The sequence below is a fragment of the Chondrus crispus genome, genomic scaffold, assembly GCF_000350225.1.
Source record: "Chondrus crispus Stackhouse genomic scaffold, scaffold_69, whole genome shotgun sequence".
Classification (NCBI taxonomy): Eukaryota; Rhodophyta; class Florideophyceae; order Gigartinales; family Gigartinaceae; genus Chondrus; species Chondrus crispus.
The window spans coordinates 113658-133172 of NW_005178644.1; the positions used below are offsets into that span (position 1 = coordinate 113658).

At 50.2% G+C, this 19515-nt stretch overlaps 5 protein-coding genes; 3 read left to right on the plus strand and 2 right to left on the minus strand.

Annotated features, from left to right (window-relative positions):
* Positions 1–2329: 2329 nt before the first annotated feature.
* Positions 2330–3385, minus strand: CHC_T00007282001 (hypothetical protein). Its single transcript, XM_005710875.1, has one exon. The coding sequence runs from the start codon at positions 3383–3385 to the stop codon at positions 2330–2332; it is 1056 nt and encodes a 351-aa protein (XP_005710932.1).
* Positions 3386–4576: 1191 nt separating this feature from the next.
* CHC_T00007283001 (hypothetical protein) lies at positions 4577–5545 on the plus strand. The gene has a single exon (XM_005710876.1). The coding sequence runs from the start codon at positions 4577–4579 to the stop codon at positions 5543–5545; it is 969 nt and encodes a 322-aa protein (XP_005710933.1).
* Positions 5546–7855: 2310 nt separating this feature from the next.
* On the plus strand, positions 7856–8110 carry CHC_T00007284001 (hypothetical protein). XM_005710877.1 is given in 2 exon segments: positions 7856–7978; positions 7979–8110. The coding sequence occupies 1 exon segment, from the start codon at positions 7856–7858 to the stop codon at positions 7976–7978; it is 123 nt and encodes a 40-aa protein (XP_005710934.1). The 3' UTR covers positions 7979–8110.
* Positions 8111–8348: 238 nt separating this feature from the next.
* CHC_T00007285001 (hypothetical protein) lies at positions 8349–9383 on the minus strand. Its single transcript, XM_005710878.1, has one exon. The coding sequence runs from the start codon at positions 9381–9383 to the stop codon at positions 8349–8351; it is 1035 nt and encodes a 344-aa protein (XP_005710935.1).
* A 7962-nt stretch (positions 9384–17345) lies between these two features.
* CHC_T00007286001 (hypothetical protein) lies at positions 17346–18038 on the plus strand. Its single transcript, XM_005710879.1, has one exon. The coding sequence runs from the start codon at positions 17346–17348 to the stop codon at positions 18036–18038; it is 693 nt and encodes a 230-aa protein (XP_005710936.1).
* Positions 18039–19515: the final 1477 nt, after the last annotated feature.

Here is a 19515-nt window from a genome sequence, read left to right on the forward strand (position 1 = left end):
GAGCCGGCGTTCATTAATGATACCCGCTTCCCCGCCACGGGTGATCCAAAGCCGAGAAGAGGCTCAACAAGGTGACCCGTCAAGCATGCTCCTTTTTTCCCTTTCCGCCCATGAACTCTTGCGCGACCTCGCGGAAGTTTGTAGCCTCCCATTGGTGGCAGCCTACGCCGACGACGTCACGCTAGCCGGACCACTCTCTCAAGTCCTCACGGCTGTTAGATTTCTACACGCAGCAGGAACCCGGCACCAATTCTACATCAATTTAGAGAAGACGCCCGTCTTCGTGCCCTCAGCCCATGCCGCCACACTGGCAGGTTTGTCACCCATATTCTCCCCTCAACACATCTCCGCGGACGGAATTGACCTCCTCGGCTCCCCGATAAGCACTCCGGAGTATATAGAGGAACACATGTCCAAAAAACTTGCAACGCCACTCTGGACCTTCTACAAGCCGTTCCGGACGCCCGCATCAAGTTCCACCTCCACCGAATGTGCGCATCTGCCTGTCGTGTTCAACATCTGGTCCGACTCATTCCCCACGTCTTTCGCTCCCCTTTGCCACCCAATTCGACGAACACCAACACAGGGCCTACTCCAACATGAATAATATCCCCTTGTCCACTGCAGTCATCCAACAAGTCAGCCTCCCTTTCCGCTTCGGCGGCCACGGATTCATCGCTCTCACCCCGCTCGTGCACGCATCATACGTAGCCAGTCTCATCTCCTCAGCTCCACACCGCCTCCAAGGCCGTCAAGGCCTCCCCGTTTCGCAATACCTCGGCCTTGCTCGTACACACCTCCGTTCCCTGATGCGCCAACTCCCACCAGTTGACCGCCTACCCACCTACCCAATTACCCGCTCTACTATGGCCAAATATGACCTTGGCCAATACGAACCGGACGCACTTGCACAGCGGCCTGAAGGTACTCACCACTTCTTGTTTCAGGCTATTCACTCAGCCGCTTCACGCCGGTTTTGGCAACAAGACTACTGGATCACCCGCCCCAACCCAACAGAACACACCCCGATATCAGTTCGTCACCGTGTGCGCTACCATTCCCTTTTATCGGCCGGCGCTTCCACTTTCCTTACAGCACACCCTTCTCTAATCACTCGAGTGCACTCTGCGCAGTGGTCAGTAATGATCCGCCGACATCTAAACGTCCCTGTCTACAGCCATTCAATCATCCTGCTTCGCTGCTCGCACTGCTCACGTCACATGGACGCCCGGGGAGATCACGCTACACACTGCCCAAAAGGTTTCGGCATGATCCATCGTCACAACACACTATGCAACCAACTGGCTACACACGCTTTTCGAGCCGCCGGCCTTGCCTGCTCCCTTGAAGTACCATTCCTGATCCCCAACACCAACCATCGCCCGGCAGATATACTGGTGCAACCAGGTGCTCCCCCTCCAGTAATGCCTCCTGGTAAGCCTACCGCATACGACGTGACCATACGCACCCCATTCACCACAACAAATATCCGCCAAGCCGCACAACGTCCCGCAGCAGCCGCGGAAGCCGGGGACCTCTCGAAACGCTAGTCCCTACACCGCACACTCCGCGAAGCACTGCAACTTCCAAATGACTTGGAGATCCCCGCCCTCGACTGGCACTTCGCTCTTCATTCCTTTGACACGCTAGGAGCTTGCTCCGCCAACACGATTAATACCATCGAAGCCCTTGCCCTCAAGATTTCCTACTGCAGCCATTGTGCATATGGCACCGTGAAGTTGCGTCTACAACAACGCATTAGCTACGCTATCTGGTCATCAATTGCCACTGCCATTCTAGCCCATATGCCATCCCACATCACAGACTTAACATGTCTAGTCCAAGCGTGACACTTTTCCCTAGATATCTGTCAATATCCCGACAGTTTTTTCATGCATACGAAATATCGTATACAGAACTTTGAAGTGTCATAACTGAGCCGCATCGCCATCCTCGGTGCTGTGCTTCAAGCTATGCCCTCCTTGGATGGCAACAAAAGGCCCTATAGCATTACTTTTAAAGAAAATATCGTGTATCGAAGGCCTCTGGAGGGCATATTGGACATCCGTATTGACCCCAAAACTAGCCTTGTATACGATAATTCGTATATAAGGATTGTCTGTTGTGATGGCAAAGATTGGAAAAAGAGAAGTCCCCATCCATTTCGTTAGGCTCAGATTACTTCTATTTGCTACCGTTGCCTTTAATCTTCATTAGAAAGCGCAATCAAGGACTCACATCTATCTAAACAGGCCAATTGAAGCACATGTTTATCAATTGAAAAGTCTTTTCATCTATTGTTGGTGATGCAAGCGCAATAAACACTGTTCTACGTACGTCTCCTCCTCTTCCTGAGGCTAGTCCTCGCTGACGCTGTGGCTTCCCGGTTTTCATTCTCACTGGGAGGGAGTGAATCAACGTTTAGGCTCGGAATCTCAGGGCGCCTGGCTTCACTCTGATCAGGTGTAGTAGAATGCCGAGACGAATTACCAAACCTGTTTTTGTGGGGACTCGTCGCACGAGGGGTAAGAGTCATTGTATTATGCCAAATATTCCAGCAACTCCCTCTCTGTCCTGTATGCGTCTTTGTACATAAATGTACATGACATGTCCCGCGCTTAATACCAGTCCGCCTTCCACGCCATTTGTCCTCATTATGCTTCACATTTCCACACAAAGCACACCACACGTCTTTCCCTGTAGAGCAAGGCGGGTGCTCTTGCACATTAATTCTAAGCTTTCGTCCGCTTTGATGATTGAACCACAACAAACGACACCGCTTCCTCAATAAAGCTTTTCGGGACAACTCCTTCGCGTCTTCATCCCCTATAACTACTGTGACAGTGCCACTGTGATCACCTTTCTCTCCATTTTGTTCGTTCTTTTGTAGGTTGTCTGCATGTTGTAGTAGATCCCCAGATACATCAGCAATAAAATCTGCCAACGACTGGCATCGGTTGAGAGCGTCTCTAAATTTATCAAGACCACCAAAAGACGAAGCAGAACAGAGCAAAACCTTGCACCCCAACATTCGCCAAGCAAGAAAAGCATTGACCCCAACCGTCTTCAGAACTTGGGTAACGATTTTTTGCTCCCACTTTAAACTTTGGGTAGAAGCACGCATGTTCGCCCTATACTGCGTTGCCCCATCAATACCTCCTATTTGACTGCCATTCGCACTCCTTAATCTGCCGCCTCCACGCCCTCGTCTCGCTCCTCTTCCACGACCTCTACCTCCACGCCTAACCCCCCTTCCCTCACCAGCAGTTGGAACCCTTTGTCTTTGAACGTCTGTATCAGCGCTTAGGGAGCCTCCTCTTGGCCCGTGCTCTCTCCCTTCACTCACAGCTACGACTGGAGCTGCATCTTCACTGACTTCGGCCATGCCGGTTGAAATGGATTCGATGTCGAATTGTAATCCCGAACATGTGCACGATCGAGCCTACAACTCGATGCTGACGTCAACTCGCCGGCCTTTGAACTCAAGACAGGCACTTTACAGCACGTTTTACAACTTACAGTTGACGGAAGCAGCCAAGACAAGCGAGCGGAAAGACAACTTGGGCTTTCTCTAGTCCCTTTTCAGGGCGTTGTATACGATTTTGCGTACATAACGATAAGGGGTATCATTTTCAGAAATCTCCTACCATACGAATTTTCGTATTTAAGAATAGTAGGGATATGAGATAGCATTCCCAACAATAGTCATTGAATAAAGCATTTACGTATAGTACGCTTCGTCCTGGGGGTTTGGAGGGAAGCCCTTTCGTGTGACCAATGAGCCTTGAACAACTGGATTGTCTAGGGTATCAAATTACGAAGAAACGGAACTTAATTCTTGATATTTGGCTCGGAACCAAAAATTTGCTGATTTGGTCGGACCGGTGGGGATGTCAATCCACATCAAATCATCAAATTTTAGTTGTTTGGGTATTTGATTTTACCGGTGGTGATGCTCTAAGAGCATCCCCACCGGTGGAATCAAATAACCATGCTCTTAGAGCATCCTCACCGGTAGAATCAAATAACCATGCTCTTAGTGCTCTAAGAGCATCCCCACCGGTGGAATCAAATAACCATGCTCTTAGAGCATCCTCACCGGTAGAATCAAATAACCATGCTCTTAGAGCATCACCACCGGTAGAATGAAATAACCAAATAACCAAAATTTGATGATTTGATGTCGATTGAAACCCACCGGTGCAACCAAATCATCAAATTTTTGGTGTCGATCTAAAAATCGAAATCAAATATGAGGAATTTGGTTCGGATAGTTTCTGTTTGATTACTCTTGACAATCCAGTTGTGCACGTTGTATTGGTCGACAGAAACGGCTTCCCACCAAAAAATACACCGATGCGGTATTTTCCTCTAAATTACAACAGTCTCCCGCCATCTTTCCCGCCCATATCGCGAAAGCCAGCACTGCCAATTTGGGCCACGCTATTCCGACGCCAGGGAAAGAGCGCCCAGGAGAGCGTCCCGGTGAGAACAGGACGAAACCGCTGCACTGTGCATAAATGAGTTCGATTTTATCAGGCTCAATTCCGTCCTCCTCAGAATAGCTGCTGCCTTCATGGGCACCACCACCTTTAAGCTCAGTCCATTGATTTCGCAGTCCCTCAACGATACCCCCAGGACGCGAGGATCCAACTTCACATCAGAAGAAGACATTTTCGTTGGCCGGGCATGGATAAGGGTTTCAGAAGACCCAGTCACAGGGTCCGAACAAAAAGGCGCTCGCTTTTATGACCGTATGTGTGACCACTATCACACCTTCAACGCCCCTGGCTTTGAAAAAAGAACAATGGAAAGCATTCGGACAGGGTCAAAATTAATAAACAAGGAATGTGTGAAGTTTGGTTCATGCTTCGTTGCGGTTCGGAGATCAAAACCGACGGGGGTCTCAGAAGAAGACATGATCAGGATGGCTACAGAATTTTTCAACGACGTACAGATACAGCACCCAAACGACCACGTAGGTAGAAAGTTCAAGTTTTTGCCAGTTTGGAAACTGCTTCGATCACACGAAAAATTTAGTGGAGGGGGCCATGGATCCATGCCCGGCGGAACGCAGACTGCAAGTGATGGCTTAATAGCCGGAGAAAAGGACCCATTTATTTGTGCGGAAAGTTCGCCGGATGGTGACGAAGTGACAAGTACCAGAAAGCGTCCTGCAGGGAGGAAAAATTCGAAAGAAGTGGAACTGATGCAGGCAAGCAGATCAAAGAAACTACGTTTGCCATCGGAATCCGTTCGAGATCAAGGGGAACGTAATGCTGCTTTGCAGCAGTATAATGAGATTCTGCTATTTAGTTCAGCCCCTGATGGCTGCGATGAAGGAGATGCGGTAGCGTATTTCAACCTTCTGCGTAGTGAAGCACTTAAAAAAGCGCGCGCACGACTCAGAGATAACAATACTGCACAGGATGCCACTGATGATCAAACGTTCACTAATGGGAGACAACACGCTCCGCAGCGGTCTTTTGTAAGTATGTTCCCGGAGGCAGACGTAGAGAAGGAGATATCTTCATCTGATAGGTAGAACATTAATAAACCTCGGTTGGGATGCGAAATTGGCATTCCACACTTTTTGAAGTCCAGTATGATTGCTTCCTCGAAGGTTAAGCTGCAGTAGCCATCGTCTTGTATTCGAAGACAGGACAATAGTGACTGCGAATTGAGCGTGTTGAAGTAATTCATTGCGATCACGATGAATTACCCGAACACGCTTCTTTGAAGCAGGCTACCATCGAGAGCGTCCGGCACGCTGCACTTCGCCTTTGGCGGGGGCAGCGTGGACAAGTTCCAACCATACACTAAAAAGACGTACACATAGCCAGGCTTTTACAAGCCCAGACCGTGTGCAGAACGCAGTCATCGCCTGGCTGCCTCCTCGCGAGGACTGGCCGTGAAGCAACCCAGATTCTGCTGGCATGGAGCAATTCATGGCTTCGACTAGCGCAATGGATGTGAGTGGGCGAACGTACAATACTGTACAAACACACGCACAGGCTTGTTTGCATGGATATTATATCAGATGGTCTACACTACAACGCCTCTACTGTCGGCCCCTTCACACCGGTGAGATGGGTCGGCTACACATGATTTATTCAGAGAAAGACATGAAGACGCATGAATTGGAACCGGATACGTAGAAATGCGGGACCGGAAAGAAGATCATAATATGTTTTAACCAGTGCCCTCTCTCCGTTTCGACATTCTGTTCCTCGCCATGAAGCGTGAAGAACGTCGAACCTTGTCCTCCTAGTCGAGCAGCACCGGCTTATTCTTCGAAACAAGACACGTGCTGTGTATTTGGAACCGCGTTCCCCGTGTCAAACCTTGGTCATGTCGCGCACGGTGGGGGCATTGCCACACCTTCATACGGGGTGCAGAATGACCAAAAAAGGGGTGCGGCTGTGTACCGTCCGCTTGCAGGAAGGAAACCATTTTGTCCATTTTGAGACCCGACGAACGTGCCCGTCGCAAGGTGCAGTTTCAGAATTGGATGTGTGCGTGTGAGTTGCAACTTTGGCACTGCTATTTGCCGTCGGTTTGTTGCAAGGATAGTTTTTCTCTTCTGTCCAATGTCAGAAAATGATTATTCGCTCAAGTGAGTTTTCGGTGGAAGGCTTGGTGGGGACCCGGTCCCCATCCAGGCGGTCCGCCTGGATGTCTTTGCGATGGCATCCGGAATGAATTTTCTGTATGAACTGGTAGAGCACAGCAGTGTGGTTTAATCGAAGCAACCATGCAGCCGGGATCATTCAACGTTTGTCAGGAGTCACGCGAAGGCTGCCCTGCCTTCATAATAGAGAAGGTGAGCGGTCCAAGGTGTGAAGTCTCGCCGTCCTAAGTGAGCTGCTCGTTTGATATAGTCGTCCCCCTTTCGAAGATGATACAGCCAACTTGCAAGGCAGTTTATCGCGCAATACGTTTTCGAGGAGGACAGAAGAGTACACTGCCTGATGGGATGAAGAGTGATATTCCGGGGATCCTGAAACAACACGGATTGTGTCATGGAGATCATGTGCAAGGGCAGAGCGGACGCAACACGCACTTTGCGGGAAGGAATTGTCTATTTCTGCAGTAGAAATAAGCAGGAAACCGGTCCGAAACAGCAGATGGAAACCGGTTGCAGGGAGGAAAGGTGATGTGCAAATGCGTTGTATGTCGGGTACTGAGGGCGCCGGAAGAGTGGCTGGTCAGTAGCCGTAGCTACGGATGGACCAAACGGTACCTTCACACTGGAGAGTCCATGAAGAAAGGTAGACCAGCAGTTTGTCGGACATTGGAAATATGAGTTGTGAATGTCTGGGAAGGGCGGGAAAGTACAGCGTCGGTCGTGGTACACGTGTGGAAGTTTAATCAAGTCGATGGTTGGAGCGTTGGCATGCGCGGGGTACAAGGGGAGGCAGCAGACGAAGGGTCAAAGACCTGGAAGTGTGGATGGGCATGTCGTCAGTTTCTGCATCTTAAGCAGAAACCAGCACGAGAGAAACCACCGGACGCAATCATAAGGCTGAGCGGGACAGAACACTTGACCAAAGGATGTTACTGACCAAGGGATGTTACTGTACAAAGGGGAGTTGCTTAGGGAGGAAAGGGTGGAGGACGCCTTCCAGAACGTTGTGCTCATGAGAGACTAGCGATATGGTGGGTGAGGTGTGCAGAGAAAAGACGTCTCCGTGCGACTGATGTTGAAAATGGCGTGCTTTGTTCCGGGTGCTACTCGAATGCCTCATCGAGATCCTCTTTTCTAACGTCACAAGGCAATTCTGTACGCAACGGCGTGAGATACAAGCACTGTGCTCTGTTTCGGCACGGGTGCAATGACGCAAGGTGAAGGCTGATGCTTGAAGGTGTTGTGAGGGGGAGCGGCAGCGGCGGACGCAGGGTTCCTGGCCGGGGTGGTAAGGCATTACATTTCCGCCTAGGTTCATTATGCAGCTCGCAACCGTGGCAGATACGGTAATGCAATACCCCGTTTTCCAACACTAATGTTACTCCCGTACATTGCTACGGCTCTTTTTGCAGAATGCAAGAAGCCAACCGTGTGGCTCATAGATTTACGGAGGGATAAAGAGGCTTGGGATATAGGGAGTAATGATGTGTCGGCTAGCGCAGGCAACTAATATACTGCGATGAAAGGTTTCGATTTTACTCGTATCGCCGGTGACGGCATGTCTTTACCTAGGTATATCAATTAAAGAACTTTTACCAGGATGGGGTACTGAAGTCCCGACGGAATGACTCGGATAAGTCGTGGAGTCACAGCACCACCTGATACTTAGAACCCAAATTTCTTAGCCGGAGGCTTAAAATATTTATAGGCAACCCTCTCGCTACCACCGATGGTCAATTATCAACGCCCTAGTCCTCATATATCCTTGGTGGTCTTTCGTTTTTGCAGATGTGGCGTAAAGGGCCGAAAAGCTTCCAACCGGGGCAGTCGCAGGTCCCACCGTGTTTCCTTGCTCACCCCATAAAGGGGTAGCATCATTCCCTATTACAACTCTAGAGAATGGTTGTTCGCGAAAATGGGGGTCATTGTCGTCCTGTCTGTCCTCAGCGCACATGTTATGGAGTATGATACAACAATTCATTACGTCATGCATGAATGACGTACCCCAAAACCGTCCAGGACGAGAAATAATGTTCCATTTCGACTTCAAAACACCAAACTCTCGCTCCACATCCTTACGAGCAGCTTCTTGGTGTCTCGTCATACACTTTTCTTTCTCTGTTAATGGTTCAGCTACGGTATGTACAAAAACCGGCCACTTAGGATAGATCCCGTCCGCTAACCAGTAGGGGACATTTCGCTTGACGCCCATTATACTGTACTCGACAGGAGGGGGATAGTTTCCATTTGCGATGTTATTTAGCAAAAGGGATGCCTCAAGTACGTTTATATTGTTATTACAGCCAGGCATCCCAAAAAAGGCATGCCAAATCCAGAGAGCCTGATCAGCAATTGCCTCTGGAGTGACAGAGGTAACTCCCTCTTTTCCTTGATATGGGCCGTGCCACGCGGTGGGGAAATTCTTCCACACCCATTTACAGCAGTCGATGCTTCCAGGCATCCCCGGGAACCCCCGTTTTTCTGAAAGAGCAAGGATCCGCACCATATCATCACTAGTGGGGTGCCGCATATACGTAGGACTGTATGCGGCAATTATTCCTCTGGTAAAATGTTGTAAGGTTTTTGAGACTGTAGACCCCCTCATACGGACGTACTCGTCCATAGAGTCTGCAGCGGATCCGTATGAAAGCATGCGAAGAGCTGCTGTGCCTTTTTGATAGCTTGATAAGCCTAGCATTCCGGTGCAGCCCTTCCGTTGAACAAAATATCTATCATGCGTCGCAAGGGTGTCCATGATATTTTCGAACCCTTTGTCGAGTTATGCGGAACCGTCTTTGGAAAACGTCATCATTGTACACAGGATTTTCGGTAAAGTAGTATCGGTGGAGCCTTTCGGCGCCACTTTGTCGATCGCGGTCTATGTTAGGGGCTTTTCCAGGTCGAGAGCCTCCGGCGGGATTGTCTTCGTCACTGCTGCTTTCAGAGAGAAGCCGATTTGTAGTTTCAATGTCGTAGTTGTCAAATGCGTGTTCCCGCCATGTGAATGACATTGACATTCTCGAGGCTGATAAGGGAGGGTTGAGTGAGCGCCTGACTGGATCTGAGGGTACGATGCGAGGGAGGGTATGATGATACGTACGACGTGATGACGATGGGTACGATGGTGTGAGAGTGAGTAAGGTACGGTACGAGGGAGGGTGTGAAGATAGGTACGAGGGTAGTACGAGGATGAGCACGACGGTGCGGGAATGAGTAGGACGGTGTGAGGGTGAGTATGATGGGACTGTACTGTATTTGGTTCTCACCGGTGGGAATGCCTTTTTCGAACTATCAAATAACCAAATACCCAAACAAACAAATTTCAGGGAGCCAACCAAATGCCAGAAAAAGCATGGCAAGTGTTGTTATTTGATAATTTGATCACGTACCGGTGGGGATGCTCTAAGTGTGCCTAAAGTTTTTGCCGGGGCCGTGCCGAGAAAAGGGGGGGATATCTTGGGAAATATTTGTCGTAGTTGCGTTCTGTTTTCAGATTCTCAGTCTGTGTGGCACAGACGAACTACCCTTCTCAAGGGCTTTATTTTAGACAAGGGAATATTTGGGACAGTTTCCCGCCACTTATCTCGTAACCGAAACACCCTTTTCATCCCATACGTTGCAAACCCGGGCTCTCTGTATTAAAAGTCATGGATCTCATATGCAGATATCGTTGCTCTAGGAACAATATGTCCATCGCACTTACGGGCAGTCAGCAAACAATTTTCCAAACTGTCTCGAGACTGTCATGCCTCTGTCAATGCGGCGACAAGCCGCCTACCTCAAACGCCGAGCAGAGCGACTTGAAGTGCAAGCCGAGAAACGATTGCTGGCTGTCAAACTATTGCGTGAGGGATGTAGCATAAACACCCCCAGCGATAGGGGTGTATGCACAGTTCGACTGAGACGCTTGTAGATCGGGAAGACGGGGGTGAAGCGGGACACCAGCTAACGGCACCGGGCAGCGGGCCCGGGTAGCGTGGTAGAGCGGGAACGGGGAGGACGCCGGCACGCGCGGGCGGTTCAACGCCTCGACGCCCCGGCGCGGTACTGGGTAACGATCCAGTACCGACGGGCGGAGGCGAAGCCGGCTCGTGGGCGTACCGCGCGCGTCCTCAACCAGCGCTCGGTGCGGCTCTAAGGTAGTTAGCGAGCGCTACCTGAGAATAAGCGGGAAGTCGGACCTTGACGGTCGGTGGGTGAAAAGTTCCTGCTTGTCCTCCTCCACCGCCGCCGGTCCGCGCCATATTTAATGTACATAATAACCTATCATAATAGTACAGTTGTGGATGGGCCCTTCGGGACAGCCTTGCTGTCCATGATTATGAAACGATGGAAGGGCCTCTCGTAACGCAGTGGAGAGGATGGTTTGACTGAGCGATGAAAGGCGCGGTTATTCGGCACAATGCCGTCGAGGATACTCCCTTCCTCGAGTTTTACTCTCGCGAGGCTACCTTTAAGTATGTCTATTAGCCGACCCTTCGGGGTTGTGGCGTACGTCATACACGACCCATTACATTGTACCTTCGGCCGACAGTGGTGCGTGTAATACGCCACCTACACTCAACATCTGACGACCCAATTCACACTCCCCCCAGACGACCGTGTTACTCACCGAGTCGTCTATTTCCAATCTTTAGAATCGTGGTGGTGTCCAGTCTCGACGTCGATCTTCCAGAACCCGGTGGACAACATCTCACTGAGTTGTCGCCATAGCTCTGTGCTGCGTTTCGTGAGCGCGTCGGCGACGTTCTTCGTGCCAGGGATCCAACGAATCGAGTCTAACTCTTGCGATTCGAACGCGTTGCGAATACGGTTGACGGTCTTGCGTAGTCTGTATTCTTTGCACTCATGGAGCGTGGATATTGTGTCGAAGAGCGCTCGCGAATCGACAAGTATCTCATGCCTGATCGGTCTGTTCGGAAATAGGGAATGGAACGACCCTTTCATATCGAATCCTCTATCCTCAGCGTCGGCACAGGCGAGTATTTCTGCTCCGAAAGACGAATAGGTCACGCGCTTCTGTTTGTGGCTAGTCCAGGAGATGGGATGGAACAGTGGTTCGATCCGGTCAGGTGATTCAATCTTGAGGCCGCAGACGCCTCCGGTTTGGCCGTAGTCGAATTCATTTCCGCCATGGGCAGCATCCGATATACTCATGAGGGTAGCTTTGGATATATTAAACGGTTTGAGATACGTTATCTTCAACGGTAGTCTCATGATTTCGCGTAACATGATGTTTGCGTCCACGAGATGTTTAACCCGTAGGTCTCCGAGACGCTGCTGCATGCGTGAAGTGACAAGAGCTGCTTGGGGAACGATCGCTGTACCAAGGTACATGAGTGTTCCTGCGAGTGACCTATACTCCGCTTCCTCTCGAGTGTCTGCTTTGGCTTCCTGTTCTTGACGTCTCGCGCGGGAAACTTGTATGGGTTTCAGGCGGCATATGTAATTGTCCATCGAGAGGGTTACGTTCCCATGATAGTCGATCGTCACCTCACATCCGTTGAAATGGAAGTCCTGTCCGTTTCGGATCTTTCCGACTTCGAAGCTGGCGCAGAGTTTGTCCAGGAATTGCTTGATGTATTCGATGGTGCCAGAGACTAGGAAATCGTCCGTGACTTTGGCTATGAGTAGGATGATCTTATTCGTCTCATCCCTTTTGACGAAAAGCTGGTTGACCCCGAACACTCTTTCAATTCCGGCTTCTTCGACCATCCACGTCTCGATGGTGGTAAGCCATTGTCTACCTGCTTCGGCAATGCCGTATGCCAGTTTCAACAGTTTCCAGAGCATACCCCGGGTGGAATTCCACTCTTTCGGGGGTCTGACGAAGATGTCACGATTGGCTGGTCCGCTCTGCATGTACGCACCCTTGATGTCGGCCACGCCGAATGTGAATCCAAGTATTAGCCCCAGGCTGATCACCAGACGAAATAAAATCATGTCTGCTGCAGCTGAGTCTTTGCGGATGTCATCCTTCTCTTTGTCGCGGTTTCCATGCAATACGAAACGAGCCTTCATTTCGAGTCTGTTGTCTTCGTGACTCTTGATCTTGAAGAGGGTGTGTGAAGAGATGACATTGGCGCCGCGTGGCACGTGTGACTCAGGTACTTCTTTGTATGCGCCAATCCAATTGTTGTGATGTTCTCTTTCCATGGCGTTCTGGAGTACCCATGATGGTGCGAATTCCATTTCGCGTGTCGTTACTTGCTTGTTCCCAATCTTCTCATGTATCCTTCTCAGTACAATTTGCTCGTTGGATGTCAGGACATTAGTTGCATCTCTTCTGTAAGCCTTTTGTTCCGAGATGGAGGCAGCGTATGGCCCAATATCTCTAGAAGCTGGATCTGAGTACTCTCGTTGAGTGGCTAGCATTGCTCCAGTGTGGTGTGTTTCGTTTGGCACTTCGTTTCTCATCGGATGCGTCAGTTGTGTCTTGTGGTACAACTCCACACCGCGACCCCCGGTGGGAGATGAGAACCCCCGAGACGGGCGGTTACTACTGTAGTAATCGTGCACGCGCCCGCTGCGAGCACAGTAGTACCTCCACGGCGTACACGTGACACAACCGTTGGCGCCGGCCGTGGCCACGGGCACACGTGTGCGACCATCCGGTAAGTAATTAGCAATTAGTGGTTAATGGCACAAATTAGCCAATTTAGTACAGTAGCTGGTATACAGTATGTAACAGCTACTGTAGCGGGACAGGTGTCCTGGCGTCCCACTGAGGGGTTAAGACCAGGGGCACCTGCCCCGTTCCAGTAAACGGGGGCAGACTCGCCTCCCTTCCCTTTACGGCTTTTTGCTAACTCCGTCCGGTTTTACCTCTAAGTCTCAGGCTTCTAACCCGTGACCGGCCGTCCGGATCTGACACCACCGACCGGCTGCGCGTCACCGGCCACGTGAGCCTTCCCTCTTTTCGAGTCCTTCCGTACGGTTCGCGCTCGTGTGGGTTACCCAGCGTCGCGCGCTCCCTTACCTCTAACCCCCCTCGTTCCGAGTGGTCGGGACGAAGGTAGTTATACCACATGTCTCCCCCCCATGCGGTGACATAAGGTAGTCTTCTATTGTACTATCCATGAGTTCGTGTGTGAGTGCTTGATCTGGTCGCAGCCTGATGTCTTCGTAGGCGATTTTGCTTGCTGGTCCTCTCGTCGTTCCGACGCGTCGGGCTTCCACAAAGTGCGTGTTGACGGATATCACCTTGGCTTCCCTCCACTCGTCCGGTTCGTTATTCTTGGAGGAGCTGTAGTAGTACAGCACGATGTCGTCGGGTTTTATGGAGCTCGGCGGGACAAGGGATGGTGCGCGAGCATGAAGCAGTCGTTGTAGGGCACGTATTGCTACCTGTTCTTTGTGAGCGGACAGGAGTTCTGCGCTGACCATTCGTGGCGATGTCCCTAGTATTGATGGGGCGTATCCTCTCGCTAATTCGAACGAGCTGAGAATTCGGGTACCGGAGAAACAGTTGGAGAAAAATGTGGCTCTGGACAGAATTAATTTGTCGGGTTCGGAGGTCGGTTCTTTTGCTGTTTTTTCGAGAATGGTTTTCAGTGTCCGGTGTTTGCGTTCGACACGTCCCGTCTTGTTGTGCCTGCGTGCAGGTCTAGGGTCAAATCGGACATCACGTGCGCGGAGGAATGTTCGGATGTGTCTGCAATTCAGCTCGTCATCGGCGGATAATGATTTGGGAGCTCCGTGTCGATTGAACCATTCGGTTTCCAGCACCTGCGTAATGTTAGCGGCTTCGCGGTTGGACATAATTTGCGTTTCGGAGTATACCGTTCCTGTACAGATCATGTGTAGGACGGTATATTGGGTGCCGCGGATTGTGCAGAACGTGAAGTCTACTTGTACATCCTGGTTGAACGCTTCATTCACGTGCGTGATTGATATTTTCTTGGAGGGTGCTGGGAGACCTGATTTCGCACATATTCTACATGCTGCAGTTACATTTCGAATTGACCTTTCCAGGTCAGGGGTAAGCCAGTCGGCTGTTTTGCAGATGTGTATCAGTTCCTCGGCGGTCGCATGTGTGAGTCTATGCATCCGTTTCGCTGTAGTCATGGGTCGTGACGTGACGGAAACGGCATTTGTGGCCATCAAAGAGGACGTCAAATGAGCGATTGGAACGATGAGTATCCTCCCGCGAATCTGGAACTTGGATGCTCCGTCTACGAAGATAGACAGTACTCTGGGAGACTTATCTGTTGGACGTGCGATGGTCATGGTGGGATATTCTGACGAGAAGTTAAGCACGGAGTGTTGTGAGACATCCATGCCGATCGTGATAGGAGAGTCGTCCTGGACAAGGTCGAATGTGAGGGATGTAGTTTGGTCATTGAGATCTTGCAAATACAGAGTCCATGAACAGACAATATCTTCAGGGTTGGCGCACTCATGTCCCCAACCACGCCTGTACTGGTCCCTTGGCGGATCTAGGACGAACGGGATATCAAGTATGTCACAGAGTCGAGAAGCGGAATAAATTCCCCCGGTAGAGGTAGGATTACCTGGGTCGATGATAGGATTCGGATCAGTGGGAGAAGATGACGAACCCTTTACTGAAAATGCTGGTTGCCCGTGTTGTATCTAGGCTTGTCCTGATCGTCCTCGATCTCGTTTTGTTCAAAGCTAACCTGTTTTTTGCGTCTGAAATATTTATCGGGCATACGATTCTTCTTGATCGTCTCCCGCAGGTCTTTACCGTTTGACTCGGTGTCACTGTCTCCTTGATATTCTCTCTCCCTCTCCTCTTGTTGTTTGCGACTTCGCCAATGTCCACGTTTCCTTTTGGTGCCGTGGAACGGTGTCTTATGCCCGTAGATGCCCATCATGGCCGCCGTCGTCGGTTTCAGTTGTTCTTCCCCCTTTTTGCCGTCATCGAGGTCTTTCTCTTCTAGACCTGCCTCCTCTAAGGCTGTGATGGCGTCCTGTAATCCGATGAAATACGTCGTTTCACCGTCTGAATTCCCTCCTTTGCGCGCCAGAGTTGCGGCTTTGAGGGCACCCGTACATTCACCGATGTTGTCCTGGGCGCCGATTCGGTTGGTGTCCAGGATCTCTTTGTTGTCAATAGCGGACTGCATGCATTGGAGTAATCTTAAAACAATGGTGATCCTAGCCTCGGTAAGGGTGACTTCTGATGTAGGGGCTCCTGAACGATGTTTTGCGGTGCTGACTAATGAGCTCACCAGGTTGGTGAACGTCTGTGTGGACACCCTGGCGTTGACGAGCAGTACGATGGCAAAGTTCTGACTGTCAGCGCCATCTTGATTCGCGTTGACAAGGTTTAGGTATGCCTGCGCAGGTCCGCTGAAGCGTTCTACGTAGAAACTGATTGTCTCGTCCTTTTTTCTGACACATCCATGAATTTCTTTGTTGAGCCTGACCATTCTCTTGATAGTGTCGACGGCGGAGTCCTTCGCTACGATGTTGAGGATCTTCTCGAGAATTGCATTCTGGTCGATAGCTTGATTGCTGTCTTGTGGCACCAAGGAGAGCTCTCCGGTTCTCATAGCCTTTTTGACGAGTTCCTTCTTGTTGAATTCCAGGGAGCGGTAGAGCGTCAGACCGATTGAAGCGGCAGCTCCCTTTGCGCGATTATCACCGCCTTTGGCGCAGATCTGAAGATTGAGTGCCCAGTCGCGAACAGCTTCGCGCCACTGGAGCTTATCAGTCGTGGTCCTCAGCTTGGGAGGAACAAGGATACTGCTCGGAGCCAATTCATCCTCTGGGCCCATAACTGTGGATGGGCCCTTCGGGACAGCCTTGCTGTCCATGATTATGAAACGATGGAAGGGCCTCTCGTAACGCAGTGGAGAGGATGGTTTGACTGAGCGATGAAAGGCGCGGTTATTCGGCACAATGCCGTCGAGGATACTCCCTTCCTCGAGTTTTACTCTCGCGAGGCTACCTTTAAGTATGTCTATTAGCCGACCCTTCGGGGTTGTGGCGTACGTCATACACGACCCATTACATTGTACCTTCGGCCGACAGTGGTGCGTGTAATACGCCACCTACACTCAACATCTGACGACCCAATTCACAACAGTACCGATGTACTGTAGCGACGTACTGTAGCGGTCGGTCGACACTGTAATACTGTCAGCCATCGGGGCTGACAGTACACGTGTGTGCGCTCTTCGGTACCGCGCGTACACGTGTACACGTGCGCCCCTTGTACTTGGGGGTACACGTGGTGGTACTGTAGAGCATCGAGCCCTACAGTAACCGATCCGATTCTGAGTTGATCTAATCTAAAATAAAGCCCCAGGGGGGGTTATACTACAAGGGACAACCCATTCGAAGCACAGCGCGAGCGACAGATGTATCGCGAAGCACTGTTCAGAGACTGCGCCACTGTCTGGAAACAATGGACAAGAAACAGCTCTTGTACCTAACAAGCAACGCGGTCGCACCTGGACGCCCCAGAGTTATAAATTATGAGGAGGGTTCTCTTATTAATTCACGACTCAAACTTGCCTCTAGAAGAGGATTTGCTGTAGACAACCCTACGTTCAAACATGTTTTATCGCGTGTGGCAGCCGACGCGCGAAGAGGGTACAAGAATGGGGTTCCCAGTAATGAAACCGGTCGCACATACCGAGCACAGAATCCGGACATAACGTACAAACGGATGGAGAACAAATAGGACACAAAACTCGCAGCCGAATCGTATACACATATTGACACATTTTTCTCTACACTAGACGAAATGCAGCGCCAGCATCCAGGAATACTTTTGGATGCACACCGAGTGTGGAATCTAGATGAGACTGCAGTGGAGTGTACTCTTGGAAAATGGCACAAAGCGTTTACATCCAGCGAAACCAAGAACGGAGGACATCGAGGCGTCAAGTCAACATACGGAGCAAGTAAGCACATAACAGCAGTAATTGCTGCTTCCGTGGGAGGCGTATTGACTCCTCCTTTCTTTATCGTCTCAGGAAAGCGCAAAAATTCGGACTGGTACTCGCCTGTGACTGGCAGCTTGTCGAACACTCCCAACGGTATTATAAGACCTTATACTGAACCAAACTGGTTTCCTAACGATGGATGCATTAAGGTGACTCAGAATGGATCCATGGAGGGCCCTGTGCTGGCGGCCTTTGTTGAACATGTCCAGTACACTGCAGCCGAGAACCATGAAAAAGGCCAGTCTTTTCTGCTTTTTCTTGATGGCCATTCGTCTCGAAAACACCCGGCTTCGATAGATTTTTGTTCTCAAAACAATATGGAGGCTGTCATTAACACCGCCAACACCTCTCATATTCTCCAGCCTAGTGATCAACCGATCAACAAGCGATTCCATGAGCTCATGCGAGAAGTGAGAGATGAGTTCTATCGCCAAGGCAATGTCGACGCGACAAAGGTGAATTTCAACCTGGTGTGCGCTGTATATGCGTGAAAACGTATAGCACCCGAAATAGTACAAGCTTCATTCAAAGTAACGGGAACTTCTCCGTTTCAACGGAACTCCGCCGATAAATACAAATCGTTCAAAGATGAACAGAACAACAGGATTAAGAAGGCAGAAGAACGTCTTAGAAATGCGTCAGTAGCCTCGCGTCTTCCATCTGTTAGGAGTAGACGCAGTGATCAGCTTTTGTTCAACAATGCTATGACAATTATCTCAAGCAGTAAGGGTGTACCAACGAAGATAAAAGAGGTTCAAACAATATTGAAACAGGAGGAAACCGTCAACAGTATTCTGATGGACAAGATCAACGGTCAAAAGGGAAAACCCTGAACTTTCCGGGAAAAGAGCAAGTGAAAGAGCGCGTTCTATACGATGCTGGAGCCCCAGCAGAATGGGTGACGCATGGTGAGGAGCTTCGAAGGCGAAACGATGCGGAGGAAGAGAAGGTCCAAAATGAGCAGGAGCGTCTTGCAGAGAGAGCAAGGAAAGAGAAAGAGAGAAGTTTGGCCCGAGAGAAGGCTGAGGAAGCAGCTGAAGCTCGAGGGAAAGAACGGTAGGCGAAACGTCTTGAAAAGCTCGTTCAGCCTGAGAAGCGCCGCAAAAAGCTTTTGGAGCGTCGCAGTAAAAGAGAAAGGAATGCCGAAGAGAAGAAACGCGCTAAAAATCTACGGAGAGAAGCAAGACGTATAGCGCAGCATTTAGCAAAAGCACGAGTGCAGGACGCCACACAAGTCCCCAAAAATAGCAGCATACGCAAAAAACCCCATATCCTCGTTGCAGTTCGCGGCGGAGCTTGTTTTGGGAGCTGTTCAAGATGCCATTGAAGTTGGGAGCGAAACAGCTCGGGGGCCCAAATAACCCCCACACACACATGAAGGTACTCGTTGGTGACAGAAAGAGATCAGGACGTACAGTGAGAGTCCCCATTTGCCTGAGACGATGGCCAGCATACTGACGCAATCAAATTTTGAAGCTGATTCTTTCGAGAAGATTCGCAAATTGAAATGGGAAGCGTAAAGTGAATACTTCTTTAAATTATTGTTAGATGGCCCAAATATAGCCATTGAGAAGGGTACCCAGCAATGCATTTAATGTTTACTTAAAAATTGGGCCGATGGGACCCAATAAGCCCGAATGTCCTATAGTTTTTGCCACCACTGTAACAGTCCGGTAACTATTTTGGCAAATATAAACTATTTTGGCAACGCCTGCTACCCCTTTTTGCCGCACTTTTCCGAAACCGAGTCGAGTCACCCAGATCCGCCCCCGCCACTTGCTAACCTTGGTAGCTCTGTGACTGATTACAACCTGAGCGCCTTTTCTGTTTTTACCGCCATTCGAAAGCCCATTACTTTCGCTTGTCCGCCAAAACTCCAGGCTGTGCCATGCCATTACAACGTAATATGCTTTTCCATATCGATCGATAGTCGCCCATCATCGCCATTCCGGAAAAGTGCGGCAAAAT